The sequence below is a fragment of the Rattus rattus genome, chromosome 13 (genome assembly GCF_011064425.1).
Source record: "Rattus rattus isolate New Zealand chromosome 13, Rrattus_CSIRO_v1, whole genome shotgun sequence".
NCBI lineage: Eukaryota > Metazoa > Chordata > Mammalia > Rodentia > Muridae > Rattus > Rattus rattus.
In genome coordinates this window covers 74547214-74565561 of record NC_046166.1, presented here as the reverse complement: position 1 = coordinate 74565561, position 18348 = coordinate 74547214, and the positions used below count along the sequence as shown (strand labels likewise).

At 44.8% G+C, this 18348-nt stretch overlaps 1 protein-coding gene across 2 annotated transcripts in view; it reads right to left on the bottom strand.

Moving 5' to 3' along the window:
* The window catches only part of Fam155a (family with sequence similarity 155 member A), a 515459-nt gene that overhangs the window by 10182 nt on the left and 486929 nt on the right, over nt 1-18348 (bottom strand). For both annotated transcript variants that reach the window (XM_032918855.1, XM_032918854.1), the window contains exon 2: nt 16176-16347. In XM_032918855.1, the coding sequence (XP_032774746.1) occupies nt 16176-16347 (172 nt within the window). The remainder of the gene's footprint in view (nt 1-16175; nt 16348-18348) is intronic.

The window sequence follows — 18348 nt, the reverse complement described above, 5'->3', positions numbered from 1 at the left end:
CTAAGCCAGAAGGGGGCCTTGGCGCTCCCCTGGAACTGGGCTTAGAGACGTGGTCCTGAGGCACTATGTAGATGCTGGGTATCGCACTCAGGTCCTCTGGAAGAGCAGCCAGTGCTTGTAACTGATGAGCCATTGGCGTCTGACGTCCAGTAGTCTTAACGCGTACGGTGCTTTCAAATGAAAACGTCCTAAGATAAGAAAGCAACTTCCAGAGAGGGGTCATAGACGTTGGAAGTGTTGAGTGTTCACAGGGAACAGGATAGGTTTCTGGGATGGTGGACCGATCTCCGGGATGGAGGACCGATTTCCGGGATGGAGGACCTATTTCCGGGATCGAGGATTGATTTCCTGGAAAAGGCTCTCGCTCAGGCAAACTCCATCCTTCCCTGGAAACTAAGCTGTTGTCTGAAACTGCTGAAGGAATAGAGGTATTTATTTCAGATCCTGACAGGTCAGTTGTCACAGGGAACATCTTGGAGGCCTACACAATCCCTTAGTCACGGCATCCATCGGCCTCCCGAATCGCTTTCCTGTTTTGTTACTGGCTGCTTCCCTTGTCTATGAGAACTGCTAAAGACACAGCATCTACAAAGCTTAGCATAATGGAGCTGGAAAACATTCACTAACTGACCAAGAAATAAAATTAAAGGATAGGGTTCAGTATCCGTAAATTAATCTTTAGAAACAATATTTACTATCCTTATTGCAACCTTAATTGAAACCAGGTTATGCATCCTCAAAAACAAGAAAACAAGCCATTCCTTGAAAGTTTCTAGTTGTGTTTCTCAGAATGCTCCCAACAAACAAACAAACAAACAAACAACCCCCCTTCCCTAAACCTCTGGAAGTTCTATAAAACTAATAAATATGTCTAAGTGGTGATGGAGAGAGATAGACTGGGGGAGGATAGAGCAGGAGAGAGAGGGTCACTTATTGAATTAAGAATCAGACATTAAGGCCAGGGATAATGGCACATATAGGTAGCCCCAGCACTAAGAGGCAGAGGCAGGAGGATTCCCATAGTGAGTCACTGTATGAAGAAAACAAATGAAAGAAAAGGGATGTGTGTGTGTGTGTGTGTGTGTGAGAGAGAGAGAGACAGAGACAGAGACAGAGACACAGAGAGAGACAGAGACAGAGAGACAGAGACAGATACATAGAGAGAGACAGAGACACAGAGACAGAGACACAGAGAGACAGAGAAAGAGAATGAGAATATGTGTGAATATGTGGGAGAGAGAGACATAGAGACAGAGAGACAGAGAGAGACAGAGACAGAAAGACAGAGAGAGACAGAGACAGAGAGAGACAGAGACACAGAGACACAGAGACACACACACAGAGAGAGAATGAGAATATGTGTGAATATGTGGATGAGAGAGAGAGAGAGAGAGAGAGAGAGAGAGAGAGAGAGAGAGAGAGAGAGAGAGAAAGTAAGCAGCACCAATCTATGTTCTGGTCTCTCCATCAGTGCCTGCCTCCAGGTTCCTCCCCTGTTTGATTCCCTATCACGACTTTCTTCAATCATGGACTAAAATGTAGAAATGCAAGTAAAACAACAACAACAGCAACAGCAGCAGCAACAACAACAACAGCAGCAGCAACAACAACAACAACAGCAGCAACAACAGCAGCAACAACAACAGCAACAATGACAACAACAGCAGCAACAACAGCAGCACTATATGTTTGAATGTCAGGTGGACAAGGGTCAGTCAGTTGTTCTGGCTAGCTTTGGTTTAACTTGGTACAAGCTAGAATCATCTGAAAGAAGGGAACTAAATTGAGAAAATGCCTTTACAAGGTCCAGCTATAGGGCATTAATTAGTGGTTGATGAGGGAGAGCCCAGCCCACTGTGGGTGGTATCATCCCTAGGCTGGAGGACCTGAGTAGTCTAAGCAAGCCATGAGGAGCAATCCAGTAAGCAGTACCCTTCCATGGTCTCTGCATTAGTACCTGCCTCCAGGTTCCTGCCCTGTTTGAGTTCCTGCCCTGACTTCCTTCAATTGTGGACTAAAATGCAGAAGAATAAGCTAACTAAAGCCTTCCCTCTCCAGCTTGCTTTTGGTCGTGGTGTTGTTTTATCATAACAATGAAAGCCCTTAGTAGCACAGTGATTTAGTATGGTTTTTCTATTTTTTTCACTCACCAGCAAGGAGCTGAATTCTATGTGTGGGTGAAGGGCTCAGTAGATAAAGTGTTTTCCTCGTGAACACAATTACCAGAGTTTGATCCTCAGAACCCATGTTAAAAAATGAAAGTGTGGTCCCAGACGCTTTAACCACAGATCTGGGGGAATGGAGATGGGAGGAGCCTGGGGATCCCTTGCCAGCTGTTTTAGCCCCCGAAGGTGAAACTCAGGACCGAGAGTAACTCTGTCCCAGACATGCGAGATGGACAGCAGCTGAGGAGTAGTACTTGAGACTGACGTGAGATCGTCCTCTGGACTCCAGAGGACTGTACATCTGTACATGCACACATGGGGGCACAAATGCATGAATGCATGCAGAGATGGGGGGAGGGGGGGAAGGAAGGGAGAGAATTCTGCTGACTGCCTTAAAGAAGGGAAAACTGTCCTAGGTGCTCTGAGAAACCCTGTTCCCTGTTTGATGTTACCCAGGGAAGACCTTTGCTATGTTCTGGGCTACAAAGCTCTACAATAATAGCCTTATAACACTCAAATACTGGGCATTTTCAGCGATTTTTTTAAATAGAATATGTGAAAACCCAAGAATAAAGATGTAGGGTATACTTCAAATCCAGAACAGGAAAAAAAAAGCCATTATTATGAAGAAAGAATAGAAGGCTGACATGTTTGTTTGTATGGGTTACCTCCGACCACAGTGAGAGTTTCATTATCAAAGCAGGAAGGCAGTTTATGACCCTCTGGAGTCAACTCAGTAGCTAATTGGAAGGATGTCAGCTACTCCAGTTACAAAACCACATCCCTGTGGATCCATCCCTGTGGATCAGACTGGCAGGGACTGCAGCTTTCTGATGAAAAAGCAAGGGAACTTCTCTACTCTTTGCTTTTCTCATTTGCTGACTGTAGTGCCTGAGCTATCATGGTGGAGTAAGAAAACCGCTGAGCCCTTCTTCCCTCAAAGTAGACCTTTCTTTTCCAGTATCATCCTGAGTGAGCACATCCAGCCCAAGACATCCTGAGTCCCTACAGTGTGGGAAACCAATTCGAAGACCACTGGTTGGAGCTTGCAGTTGGATAAGCTGGCTGGTCTGTTCGGAAACTCTTGATAACCCTTATTATGGGGTCACCCTTTATTCTGTTGGTGTTAATTGATGAAGGTCATGTGGCTCCATAGACAGGACTTTCCCTATTCTTGGGATAGTTAGAATAGACGGGGGTAGAAATCATCCCCTTGATTAGAACTGAAGACCTTAGAGATGGGGACTGTCTCAGTAGCTAAACCCTTGGTCTTTAAGACCCACAGGACTTAAAGGACCCACAGTGTCAGTGGGGAGACCCTGTCTTCTGTATAGGGCAAGAACCAAGAACCACCAGCAGCCAAGAAATCCTAATAATATGGTAACCTAAACAAGACCAAACCAATGACAAGCCAACATGGATCAGGGAAATCTCATAAGACCCCATCCCTAGATGAAGTGCTGTAGTAAGTAAGTCAATGGCAGCTGATAATAGAGAGAATTAGTCTTCTCAATGCAATAGGTTGCCAATTCCAGATGGCCAGCAACACACACACACACACACACACACACACACACACACACACACACACACACTCTTACACACACATACATACTCATACACACATTCACACACACTCATACCACATACACACACTCAGACACACATACACACTCATACACACACTCACACACATACACACTCAGACACACATACACACTCATACACATACTCACACACACTCATACACACATACACACTCAGACACACATATTATACACACACTCACACACATACACACTCAGACACATATACACACACTCAGACACACACACTCATATGCACACTCACACACACTCACAAACACACACATATACACACTCATACACACACATACACACACACATACACACACTCACACACACATACACACTCATACACACACTCACACATACACATACACAGATATATACATATCTCAAAATACTAATTAAGAGGGGGTGGAGGCGCAGAGGGAATAGAGACTGAGATGTCAGTGATATAAATACAACACTCATACACACAATTCTGAAAAGAACACTTAAATGTGCATGGAAGTAGAGTGGATTTAGGGAAAGTGAAGTAAAAATAATAGATATTACAAAATTTTCAACCTATAATTCATTTCAAAACTTCAGGAGAAGCCTATGAATTCAGCTTTAAAATGACAGGAGGAACACATCTCCACACAGAAGACATCTTCTAGAGGTGACAAAGCTGAGGGCTTCCAGTGCTGCCTACACCCATGCAGGCACGTTTATCGCTCTAGTCAGTCTTAGTGGATGAGATGTTTAAGAAGGAGGATGAGAAGATATGGATATAGAGGAGGGAAGCTCTAGGGGGGTGGGCTAGAAGGGGAAATAGGGGGTGGACATTGTTAGCATCCTGTCTAAGTTCTGCCCCACAGTTACCTGGCAACAGCCAGATATGCCTGACACTATAAAAGGGGCTGCTTGCCCCCTCCTCCCTCTCTTGCTCTCTCTTGCTCTTACCTTCTCTCTCTCTCTCCTCTCTCTCCCCTCATGGCCGGCCCTCCTCTCCTCTCCTCTCTCTCTCCTCCCTCTCCTCTCCCTCTCCTCCCTCTCCTCTCCTCTCCTCTCCTCTCCTCTCCCTCCTCCTCCCCCCCCCCCCCCCCCCTCCCCTCCCCCTCCTCTTTCCCTCCTCCCTCTTCTTCTTCTTTTTCTTCTTCTTCTTTCTTTTTTTCTTTTTCTTCTTCTTTCTCTTCTTCTTCTTTCTCTTCTCTCTCTCTCTCTCTCTCTCTCTCTCTCTCTCTCTCTCTGCCATCCCTCTCCCTTGTGTCTGTCCTTACATTAAACCTCTCCCGTGGAACCATGTTGGTCTGGTGTGGTTTGTCCAGACGCAAGCCGAGATTTCTGCCCCAACAGACACGGCCATATTTCATTGCATACATATATCAAGTTCTCAAAGAATAATTCTCCAAGAACAAGAAAAAGTAAAATATAACAAACAAGAATACACATGACTAGGTTTTCTCCTGCTTTTCTCTTCTTTCTGACTTTCTCTCTTTAAAAAGGCACTCTTACCTAGAGCAGTTTTTGTTCTCAGCCGTCTTCAGCAGAACTCAGAGAGGGGCTGGGCTGTTTGAAGAGTATTTTCTGCTGTCTTTTCCTGCACTGAAGGGAAGGTCTCTCAGACAGGGCTAAACCCCTCTAGTGACTGACAAGTGGGGTTCTGGATACCACACACACAGCACACTGCAGATTCACTGTGGTGCTAAATTCCATAAAAGAAAATGCTCATGGAGTTTCAGAGATCACTTTATTATCCAGGCTAATGAGATCTGTAACATTGTGCCCTGTGTCCAACAATACCACTTAGTCTCACCACCTGCATTCACCCCAGGGCCCAGGTCTCATAACTTCTATAATCACCTTGATGCTCCCTGCCCTGTAATCTGGGTGAGTTTTTGAAGAGTATGTTGAAAGTCTCTGTTTTGCTTCAATTTTGCAAGCCATTACTCCTTGACTAATCAACGGGGGCTGGACAACAGGTTTCATAGACACAGAAGCCCTGGGTTTCCTCATCTCCTGGCTTGAAGAAGAGGCTACTGCTCTCTCATATGGGGCTGGAGTGCAGCTGACAGTATTGTTAGTCATTCCTGGAGGTAGTGGGTGGTTGGTCTTGCCATACCAGAGGCTATCTTTTACACAAGTCTTCTTCACACTGTTTTCTTCATGATGTATAGGTGTGCTCAAATTCCCTCCTTTCAAATACATGTCTGAGTTCTGAACAGTGCCCCTAAGACTCACACGCCGAAGCCCTAAATTCAATGTCCCTAGGTATGACTGTCTGTGGAGATAGTTTTCTCTTGAGTCAGTGAGTAACCTGCCTTTGCCTCACTTCCCAGAACTCACACCATCTCTGTATTTTACAAGATTCTCCTTAGCTCAGGGGATACAGGTATTCAGACCACACACACACACACACACACACACACACACAAACACACACACACACACACAAACAAACACACACACACAAACACACACACACAAACACACACACATGCACACACTCGATACAAGTAGATACATGTATGCACACTACACATACACACATATGCGAGATACATGTATGAACACTACATATACATACAACTATACAGGTACAATACATGAAGGCACAATGCATATACACACATACACACATGTGTGCACATGCACATACAGGCAAACATGCAATACATGCGTGCATATTACACAGACATACACATATACATACACCCATGCACACACATATCCGCAGACTCACACACACTGTTTTCAGTATGCTGAAATTCTAACTCATAGACTCAGATTTAAAGTTTATTTTAAAATAAACATTTCACCTTGCATTTACCTGAGTTCTGTGTCAGATGTAGCAACTTAAATTATGTGCCTATATGAATTATACATTAAATTTTATAATGCATTAGTTACAAGTTGCTATAATATATATAATTAATATATATTATATATATTATATGGGGGGTTATAATACATAGACTAAGGTTAGTCAGATTCACAGCACTAGTAGATTTACGTATAAGCTTTGTCTGACTTTTGACAGTGATATAACTAACACATCTATGTATTTCTGTCTCTCTCTCTCTCTGTGTGTGTGTGTGTGTGTGTGTGTGTGTGTGTGTGTGAGAGAGAGAGAGAGAGAGAGAGAGAGAGAGAGAGAGAGAGAGAGAGAGAGAGAGAGAGGGATGACAGGGGATGGAGCAAGAGCCAGGAAATGTGGGAGAAGCAGAGGGTGGGATCTGAAAAATCTCACTTTCCATCTGTCTGACAGAGCTGGCCATCTGACCACACGCCTTTCTAGGAACAGAGAGCTAGACAGTCTTGGTCTTTATTTAACCTAAGAGAAAAAAAAAAAGTCCATCAACATAGCTTCCTAGCCACAGCATGGCCCACACACATCAACATGGCTTCCTGACAGAACAGACTGCAGGCATCTGCATGGCCTTTGGCAGTAACGTGGGCCACAGACATCAACCCACCCCCCATCTGCAGCCGGACCACAGACCCAGACATGGCCCCGGGTAGCAGCACTGCCATGACTTATGCACCCGGCTGCCTGTAAAGAGTGAAGAGGCTACTTTTGCCATGGTATTGATGACCGCAGATTCACGGGAGGCTGTGCCACAACCCCTACCATCCCTCCCAACCAAAGTAATAGCCTAGACAGGAAACTGAAGAGACCTCTTAAAGGTTGTGATATGGATGCTGAAGTGTAGCTCTCCACCACTGATGGCTTCTGGCAGGGGGTGTAGGTGGGGAAGGATTCAGTCTTCTTTAAAGGGCTGGCCACTTGGAGTTTGACCATGATCTGGTGAGTATTTGGGCAACATAAACTGGACTGGTTTTTCTTTTCTTCTCTTTTCATTGGGGGGAGGGGAGGGAGTGGTCACAAGGGTGGGGATGGACCTGGGAGGACTGAGAAGTGAGTATGATTGGGGTTCACGATGTAAGATTCCCAAATAATCAATAAAGAACTTCTGTATCAAACTAGTCCATGTTGCACAATACTTGTAGCATCTGTTTTTTGATGTGATGTGTGGTGTGGGGGGCCATGGAGTGTTTGTGAATCCCGTCAACCTGAAGTGAAGAGGTGAGAACCACGGGCTTCCAGTCCTGTGAGCACTCGGAGAAGCTCTGTCTTACCGAACACTAGAGACACTTCTCAGAAGCTGGTTTCAAGTTGGCTGGCTGGCAGTTCTATCCCACTAACGATATGAACGCTGGACCAGTAGTTGTAACGTCTGGACTTACTCTTGCTTTTGCAGTAACAGACTGGGAAAGGCAATCTCAGACTAGACAAAGATTCTTAAACATTTCCCAGTGTGATCCCTTTTATTCTACACATTTTCTTTCTTTTTACAAAGCAAATATTTACACTGGTGGAGTGGATTGCTTATGTATTTTTTTTGCATAAAGAATTGAATCTTGGGTGAATATTTCATACTGCAGGGTACAACGTCTCCAATATTTCCCAGAGCTGATCAATATTTTGATTCTACAGTCACAATGCTGAAAATGTCACATTGCAAAAAATCTTTAGTACAAAGTGACAGAGCAGTTTAAGGCCCATTTCAGAAATCTATGGAAATTTTGCCCTCATCTGAAGCCATGAAGCCATAATTACTCTGGTAATTTTTTCTGGAACTGAAGTTGATACCTCAAATAGCAATTTCTACAAACAAGTGTTACAAAACAAAACCACCCTATCTATCTATCTATCTATCTATCTATCTATCTATCTATCTATCTATCTATCTATCCACACATACATATACACATATATATACATATATACATATATATATATACATACACACACACACACATATATATATATGATTGATATTGGTATATTGAGAAATGATGGTGGAAAACCTTTAAAGTCTTTCTCTTCTGTAACCAAGCCATCATGCCTCTATAAGAACAGAAAACTTCGTGCAAAAAAACAAAACAAAACAAAACAAAACACTGAAATTCATAGCATATTACAGTCTCCCATGTGAGCCTCAGTTTTCAGCAGGTTTGGTTGATGGTACACAGTGGAGAGTGCAGTCCTACTGCGTGCTGCTGTGTGCTCTTTGGAGTTACAACACAAGACAGGTGAGCTCTGAGGGCAATAGCTGGAATTCATTTCACAATTGCTTTTGGATTGTTCTGGGGGTGATTGTGTTCAGAAACCTTTCACTTTTGCTGGTTTTTCATGGTCCCACATACGGCGATGTATCCCGTGGTTTAAGAAGTGGTAGACCAGATGGACCAGGTGACCCAGACTTGTCCTGTCGATGATTGGCTTTATTACTTGTGTGTAATGATAGCTGTGATCAAGCAAGTTCAGTCTGCAGCACCTACAGGCTGGGAATCAACTCTTCACAAAGTCTTCTCCAGCACAAGTGAGTCAAGCGCTAAGGGAGTGAAGTCTCTCTGACCCATTAAACCTGGCTCTCCTAGTCTGAAAACCCTATACTGAGCAGACTAGCCCAACAAAGCTAGCTCTTCTAGAGTCTCCACACGGATGCCCATGGCTGCCAGCTACAGACAATGTCAGTTCTTTGCAAAGTTAAAGGGCGGCTGAGGCATGATGTTGTCAGTAAAGCCTCCTCAAAGGTACCAACCACTGTTCTCCTCGCATGTCCCCTCATGGCTCTGAACATAGCCTCGCTGACCTGGAGCAGTGCCCTCTGGGTCCCTGTGATTCAGCTCTTCTTGGGAATAGCTCGATTCCAGTTCCTGCCAGTGTTCCAGGCTCCAGTTTTTCTACTCTCCCAGTCTATGCCTTTTGATTTAATTTCTCCATTTAAATCACCCATGCTGTAGGATCCGAAGCAGAAGGTTCCCCGGAGGCGTGTCAGAATCTCCCCCAAGCTGTGGGGAGCAGCCGGCTTGTGGAGGGTAGCAGACCGACACCTACAAAGCTGGAGCTTTGTGAGTGTGCCCAAGCTCCCCTGGGCTCGCCCAAGCTCCCCTGGGCTCTCCGTCACCACACAGGATGTACCTCAGTCTGTGCCCTCTGCTCTTCAACAGACAAGTGGGGAAATCCCCAGCCTCCACTGCAGTGATGTCATCTCCCTGAAGCCATTAGATTGGGCTGGGGTATGTGTCTGTCTGAGGGGAAACTCTTCCGAGCTTAACGACATTCACTAACTGTAAAAAGAAGGGAGTCTTACAGTGGACACACATTTCCAAAACCCATGGATACTGGAAGGATTTAGACATCCTAAATCTCGTCCCCCATGATGTGATCCCTTGCCCAAAGCAGATGTTTGAAGGTAGAAGACAAAAACCAGTCATCAGTAGGAAGGATCTGAACTGGAACCCTCAGACACCTGTAAACACCAGGTTCTACAGAAAGGAGCTACTACAACCATGCAGTGGCCACGAGTTCTCCACATTTAATTTTGCAACCCGTTGTTGGTTTGTTTCGTTTCGTTTTGTTTTTTGTTTGTTTGTTTGTTTGTTTTTTCATTTTATTCTGGAAATATCTTACCTCTTCAAATTTGTCTTTTGACTTCGGGGTTCATAATATTATTAAGTTTTTGGTCTTCAATAAAGTACTTGGATTCTTTTCTCCAGAATTAAGTTTGGAAAAAAAAATACTTAAACAAACGTGCATACACTTTAAATGTGGAAATAGAAAGTGACTGAGATACTCACACTAAAATCTGTAGAAAGCGTATTTTCTACTATATTACTCCTTTAATGAGAATGGTTTACATGATCTGTGTGTGTGTGTGTGGTGTGTGCGTGTGCATGCGAGTGTGCATGTGTGTGATTATTGGCTTTCCTATGTGCCATTCAGATGCCCTGCAGTAGCACGTACCTGCCGCGAGGCGGCACCATCCACCGCCTTACCTAACCCAGCAGGCAAAGGCGGAACAAAAGCAGCCTACGGTGTTTTCCCCAGAGGCAGAAACATAACCCTATCCTTGTCACAGCTAAAAGAATGGGATGCAGAATTTACACGGAATTCTCAAAATATGTTTTATCTTCGTTGTCAGTAACCCCCAAAGGACCAACTTCTACTTTTGTTCTTGGGATTTTGGAGCAGCAAATGACATCAGGCCTATTTTATCCATCAATCAAAGGGTAATTTCCCATGTTTGTTACCATAGCACCCACAGCTGTGGTACTCTACTGCGTCTGTCTCCTTAATCTCAGCTCTCTAGTGCCTGTAAGCAATCAAGGATTGCTCTAGAAGCCCTGGACCCCGGTGAGGAGGTGGGGGCGGGGCAGAGCGGAGAAGGAAACACTGTAATTACTACAGCAGAAGCTGGGTGGTGAGACTCTGGTCACAGAGTCCACAGACCCTAACAGGGCAGTGTGTGATGGGATCCACAGCAGATTCAACCACCCCAGCACCGAATGACTGTCTGCCCCGATAACACCCGGAACTTCTTAATTACTCCTCAAATGCTCCTGCGGTCATGTCAGTTTTGCTGAATTAAGAAGCATCTCAGTTCATCGTCCACCTTTCTCCCAAAGCAAAATTAAACACAAGCAGAAGCCCTCGTGTCATGGTCGGAAGATTGGGACATGCGTGCAACACACTGAATTGGACGCTTCACCACAATGGACGGGGACAGGTTTTCTTAACTCTTAAAAACAAATCTCTGGCTTAAACAGGGTCAGGTCATTCTGTAGATGATCAAAACATTACTTTTGAGAGCTAAAGTTCAGGACATGTCTAAGTTTTGTAAGCACCACAGGAATGATGGAGCAGGGGTGAGGATGAAGGTCAGGTGGCCTAGCGTGCTCCAGGCTCTGCATTTGATTTCCAGTGGTGTGTAAATCAGCACAGAGTCGAATGCCTGTAATCCAGTATGTAGGAGATGGAGGCAGGAGAATGGGAGTTCAAGACCACCCTCAACCATGGAAGGAATGCAAAGCTAGCCAGAGCCGTATGAGACTACACCTCGAAACAAAACACCGAGCAGACGCGTGCTAAAATGTTGGATTTCATCCTAAATACCTCATCATCCTTTTGAGAAATTTTACGTTTTGAAACTATTGACATTTCACTAGCCACGGGCCCGAGCTCTACCAGGTCTGTGGTTAAAGAAATCGGAAGCCTCCACCGATGTCTAAGGGAACTGGAGGGCTCCTTCACAGTCTGGGTCACCACCATGCTGCCTTTCAGTAACAGTCCTGGGCTGAATGGGTCCCTCAGTAGCATCCAGAAAGGGGCACATAAAGTCAAGGGCTCGATGGATACCAGTAGTTCTCACAGTTTGGAGGTTTAGAGAGGCCTTCCTTGTAGAGACCAGAGAAAACCACTTACATCAGCATTTTCTCTCTCTCTCTCTCTCTCTCTCTCTCTCTCTCTCTCTCTCTCTCTCTCTCTCTCTCCCTCCCTCCTCCCCTTCCCTTCCTCTCTCTAGTTATTTGAGAATCTTGCCAATATACTCTGATCATATCAACTCCTACAGCTCCTTTCACATACTTCTAGACCCTGCCCGCCCAGCTCTGTGTCCTTCATTTAAGGAACCAATCAAGCCCAATTTCTGTTGCCCTTCCACTGGAGTATGGTTGTCCAACCAGGAGACACACACTAAAGAAATCGAACTCTCTGTCCCCTAGCAGCTATCAACCAGCTGTAGCTCCTCAGCCGGGGCTGGGAATTTGTGCTCACCCTCTCTCTGCATGCTCTGACTTTATTTGGTTTAAGCTTGCATGTTCTTGCACACGATGTGACAGAAGCTGCTAGTCACTCCCCAAAACACTATTCCTCCTTAGTCATCTACCAACTCTGGCTTTTTTAATCTTTCTGCCTCCTCTTCTGCTGTGATTCTCGAGCTCTGTGTGTGTGTGTGTGTGTATGAGTGTGTATGTGTGTATGTGTGTGTGAGTGTGTATGAGTGTGTGTGTGTGTGTGATGTGTGTGTGTGTGAGTGTGTGTATGAGTGTGTGTGTGTGTGTGTATACTGAGTGTGTGTGAGTGTGTATGTGTGTGTCTGTGTGTGTGTGTGTGTGTACACTAGTGAGTGTGCGTATGTGTGTCTGTGTGTATGTGTATGAGTGTATGTGTGAGTGTGTGTATGTGTGTGTGAGTGTGTGTGTTGTATGTGTGTGTGTGAGTGTGTGTATGTGTGTGTGTGTGTGTGTGTGTGTGTGTGTGTGTGTGTGTTTACGGCTGAGCATTCCCCAGTCTCCTGTTCTCTGCACCTTGGCTGGTTGTGGATCTCTGTGTTAACTGCAAATAGAAGCTCCCTGGTGAGGGTTGAGCGCACCACTAACTGCAGGTGTAATGATTAACCACCAGGATTCTATTTAATACAATGTCCATTCGTCAGAGTGATGGTGGTGGGTTCTTCAAGCATCGGTGACCTGCCCAGTCTCCTGTTCTTAGTCTAATAACGGTGCTAGGTCCGAGTGCCATCTTGTGAGCAGAACTTATATTCTTTTAATTCTTAATGATACATGTCTGTAGTTTTCAATCTATGGGTTAAAATAACCTTATTTACTACTTTTGTTTCTAAAGACCGGAATGAAGGAGCAAAAGTTCTGACCAACTTGGATGGTAGATTCATTTTATAGACAGGCTTGTTTAATGCTTGTCCCGGGCCCTGTGCTATATGTCTGCCTGTATGTCTGCTATGAGGGGCCATCCAGGTGGCCATGACCAACCTTCGGTCACAGGAAGGAGGTCATGCATCACCTCTCTGTTGAGCCTGTTCTCTTCTGAGTTTAGAAAACCTTTCCCTCACAGCATATAGAGGAATCTGGCTGACTCACATTCACTCCAAGGTGGCATGTGGCTCTATGTCCTTGTCAGCATGGGGGTTCAGCAAGCATTTGAGCTGTCTTGGGGAGAGAGTGCTGAGTTCCAGCAGGCTGCTCTTCCAGAAGGAAGTCCAGCCTGGGCTCAGCGAGCTTCTGTAGCGGTCTGGGTTTCTTGCTTTTCCTGAGATGCAGTCTGTTTTTGGTAGTGTCTAGAACTCTCAGTCACACTGCCAGATAGCAAGGTGAGCAAATCGATTCAGCAAAGCTCCTGCTATGCAACTCAATTTGAACTCTGCAACCTCGGGTATGGATGACAGCCTGGACACAGTCTTCCCCAAAGCCTTGTCCCACCCCAGAAGAGAGCCATGACTCTTCCTGCTGTGTAAGTTCACAAAAATCCAACTTTAGAGCTCCGAGCTTAGTAGCATAAGGGTCACAAAGCCCGCAGAAAGCCATCCACAGACAGGCCTCTGAGTGTTCAGCACCAGGTGACTCTGAAGTCCTCAAGGAGCTGGCATTGTCTTCTGGGCAAGTGACAGGTTTCTCTTTCTGTCACCTTTCCTTAGAGATGTCACTATAACTACACACACACAGATTTTACAAAACCCATAACAGCTAAAATCCAAGTTGCCCATGAGCCTTTGGGTGCAAAAGGTACTTGTGCTAGCCCTTTGGGTCCCAGTAGCCTTGAAAGCATCTAGAGAGAAGAACTCTGCAAACACAGGTAGACGCTAAATGATGATGAAGGTCATGAACTGCAAATCTTCCTTAGGGCTTTTGTCTTCCGGGTTCTTGGTGGGCCCTGCTGACCAGTCTGGAAGAACCACATGCCATGGGACATGCTGCACAGTTCCCTTGAAGTTTAGACTTTTAGACGCATGCTTTCATTTTTTTTTTATGGTCAGTTATGGAAACGTCTATGGGAAGGTCAACATAATTTCTGGTGAAATAATATTTTTTTTCTTTTTCTTTCCTCCCTCTGAGAATGTTTCCTTCCCTTTCTTTCTTTAATTAGCACCTCCTTTCCCCTTGAATCCTTCCTTCCCCATCTTCTTTTGCTCTCTTCTCTCTTCTTCCTCCTCTTCTTGCTGTCCCTTCTTAATTCCTCCCTTACTATTCCTCTTTCCCCTTCTTTCACACTCTCCTCTCCTTCTTTATCCCAATCCCTCTCCCTATACCCAGCTCTCTCCTCTTCTTCATCCCAGCCAGCCCCTCCCTCCACTCCTGACCCTGCTGTCTCCTCTTGCTAACCCTGAACTTTTCCCTCATCTGTATCCTTACAGCATATATGGTGTCCTGGGCTGGCGACAGTTCCTATGATTCACCAGTGAAAAGCCAGGTTGTGTGATAGGAGTAATGCCCTTCTGTTCCTCAGGGTTGGCTCTCAGGGCACTCACTATATCTTGATAGTTTGTTACACTGAACAGTGAGGGCCTGGACACCACTGGATACAATGTTACAATGAGCAGTAATCACTGGATACACAGTCACAGTGAGCATTTCAACTTGTCCTTATTTTATCTATTTATGGTATATGTATCAGTGTTTTGTCCGCGTGTATTTCTGTGCACCCATGCACATCTTGTACAGCAGAGGTCAGAAGCAGGCATTGGATTCCCCGGGAGCAGAGTTATAGGCAGTTGTGAGCCACCATGTGTGTGCTGGGAAACAACCCCTGGTCCTCTGCATAAACAAGTGCTCTTAACTGCTGAACTATCTCTCTAGACCCTTACCTTTTTATTATATTCATTTATCTTTATTTATTTTGTATGTGTATGCATGTACCACAGCATGCATGTAGAGGTCAGAAGACAGCATGGACAACTGGGTTCTGGCCCAGACACTGAACTCTGGAATTCAGGACTTACAGCCGATGCATTCAGTCACATGGCTGTCTCTCTGGTCCTGCCAGCATTTAGTGGAGCTTTTATAGTGATAAACTATGCTGTAATGATATAAGATTGAATTGTTACCAAAACCACTTGCGCCTAACGTGGGGCTCGAACCCATGACCCTGAGATTATTAGTGGAGCTTTTAAAAGCCCAATATACACAAAGAATCTTCTTGTTTCCCCAGACTTATTTTTATGCTTAAAATTCAATAGTTAAGCATGCTATAAATCAAGTAAATTGATTTTAAAATTTGGGTCTTCCCTCCCCTTGTGGATTCTAGAGCATCAGCAGAGTGCTGTAAGGGTGCTCTCCCCACTGACGGCCTGTCGGGTGAGTCTGTTCTTAGCTTTGACCCTGTATTCTCTATCTGCCTAAACTACATAGCGCTCATGGGTTTCTGGACACCAGAGCTGCTGTTGACATTTTGCCTGTCTCAGCTCTTTACCAAAAAGGGAGATATTATTATCAGAAAACATAAAAATCACCTGTCCTGGCCCCTTATGCACCAATGTGCCCTTTGTGACCCAGGCTGACATTTCTTTTTGTCTTCATACTGATTGGATAAAGTGAAAACATTCAACACAAGATACACAGGAGTTGTTAAAATTTCCCCCTTTCCCCTGCAACTATCCTCAGGACACATTCACAGAGAGCCTCAGTGGCAGCACAGCCGTGTGATAGAGACATCGGCCCTTGTTTAAACCAGTTTGGGAGGCTTTTCAGAGCGCAGGAAGAGAGGCCACACAAAAATACCTTTGTGCAGTCTCAAGGCTAGGGGAACAGAAGGAAACAACAAATCGATGGAGATCAAAGGAGGGCCCCACCCAACCTGTACCTGTGCAGATGAAGCTGGAGAGGCCTCCGTAAATGACTTCGTCATTGTCGGGCAATATGAACGGACACCTCGTCTGCACCTCCAAACAATATTGCTTGCAAGGAATGGTCTTTCTGCAGTTAAACTGTGTGACTTCAAAATACTGGGAGCAGAGCCAGGCTTTGTAGACAATCTGAAAAGCAAAGAGAGAAGAATCAGAGATGTGGAGGGAATGCTACACACGTCTCTTGTAAGGATGCGGCTGGGCTTGGAGAGCATGCTTCATGGGTCATAGACAACTCTGGGGTAGTGTTTACAGCGCCACGCGTTAAGAATGCTGCTAATGAGTACCTGCCTATGGAGAACGGAAAAGGTATTTAATTTAAAGCACTGTTGGAAAACGGTGGACCTCAGCAGATTCGAAGGTTTTCAGGATCCAGTGATATATAAAACAAATCATCCCCCCTCCACCGCGCTCCCAGAGGATAATGTAATTCACTGCAGTGGCCAGAGAGATCCAGTTGCTTCCCTAGTTTTCCCACCTCTCGTACCTCGATTGGGCACTAGATGGCGCGCGCGAAGCGCTTTGCAAGGACTCCTGCAAGGGTGCAAAAAGCACGTGGGCTGGTTGCAGCTTGCTTTCCTCACTGCACACAGCAACAAGAAATGGGTATTTGCATCCGTGACTCACAGGGACTGCACTGAAAACCTCACCGAAAGCGGAAAATACTCAGTACAGATCAGACGTAACCCGCTCCGTTTGATTAGGAGAATGGTCCCTCCGCCAATGTCCAGCAGTTGACCTTTGACCCAGTGCAATCTGTCTTTGCTAAGCATTGATGCGCTTTAAGGGCCTGTGGATTTCACTGATCTTCCTCTGTGTGATTATGGGAGAAGTAGGCATTGACGATTCACCCCCACCCTGCAATGTGAAATAAACTAAGTCTGAATTTAAACAAAGCACAAAGCAGCATAGATCAGTGAAATTCAGTTTCTTTCCAGGTCTTTAGCAACGAGATTCTGTTCGTTTCCAGGGGTAAATAGTACTATTAAGTTAACATTTCATCCATCACATACTACCTTGAAAAGCAGACGGCTTAGCAATAAATATGCATGAAGAAAACATAAAACAGTATGAAAATGAAAAGTATTTAACAAACTTATATATTTTTCCCAAGCGGGTTACTATTTTTTTTTCAGCCCTGATTCTCAGCATACATTTAGAATATATTGGCTGATCATGTCTTTCTCAAGACTAGTACGAATGTACATAAATGGGAATTTTCAGAACTTGAAGCCCAAATGTGCAGATTTCCCAACTTTTGTCTTAAATGGTTATGCTGTGCTTGGTCAAAAAATGCTTTCAAAAGCATACGGCCCACAACAGGATTTTCAGACAGCTGTAAACGACTTGCTTTAGATACCTCATCCATCATTTATTATAAGCTGATCGATTGTTCTGGGGTTATCTTACAATCTCTTGTCAGTTTCATAAAGATTTAAGTTTTATTCTTTGAATAGAAAGTCTCTAAAGGCGGCAAAAAATGAATATGAGGTCCATTAATAAATATAGATGATCAAAGTAGCTTTTCTAGTAGTCAATAATGATCCGCCATCATTCTGGTCACCTTATGCCTGTTTGCATGGGGTTTTGGGTGACTCCTAACATAACAATGACCAAGGAGACTCCTGAGAAACCTTGTCTTTCAGCTGGGAAGTCCAGGTAGGCCGTGGGTTCCCAGGGTGGTAGGTGTCCGGGTAGACCAGCTAGTGCCACAGACAAAGGGACAGAAACATTAGTTTCAGAAGAAGAAAAGGAGAAGTGATGTCTGAACTGGGCTTTGGGGTAAAGCTTTGGTGGTAGATGCTTTTTGACGAACCTATATGAATGTGACAAAATCTAACATGGGATACAGCATTTATGGTGTCAGTGGAGTGGTGGTGTCTAAGTGCCCTATGCGCTCTTTGTGATTTCTGGCTTAGGTCCCTTTGCTAGGTGTTAGAAGCAAGTGGACATGTTTGTATATACTGGCTAAGGATAAAACTGTATGCTAATGAAAGCCCTCACTGAATATTTCTGGGACTCTAAAGACTACAGTAGTTTGTTTTACTTGAAGAACTATTCCTACACATGCTAAAACACCCCAGGTATCCCATGGTCACCACTGTACGATCTGTTTCCAGTCCTGCTCAA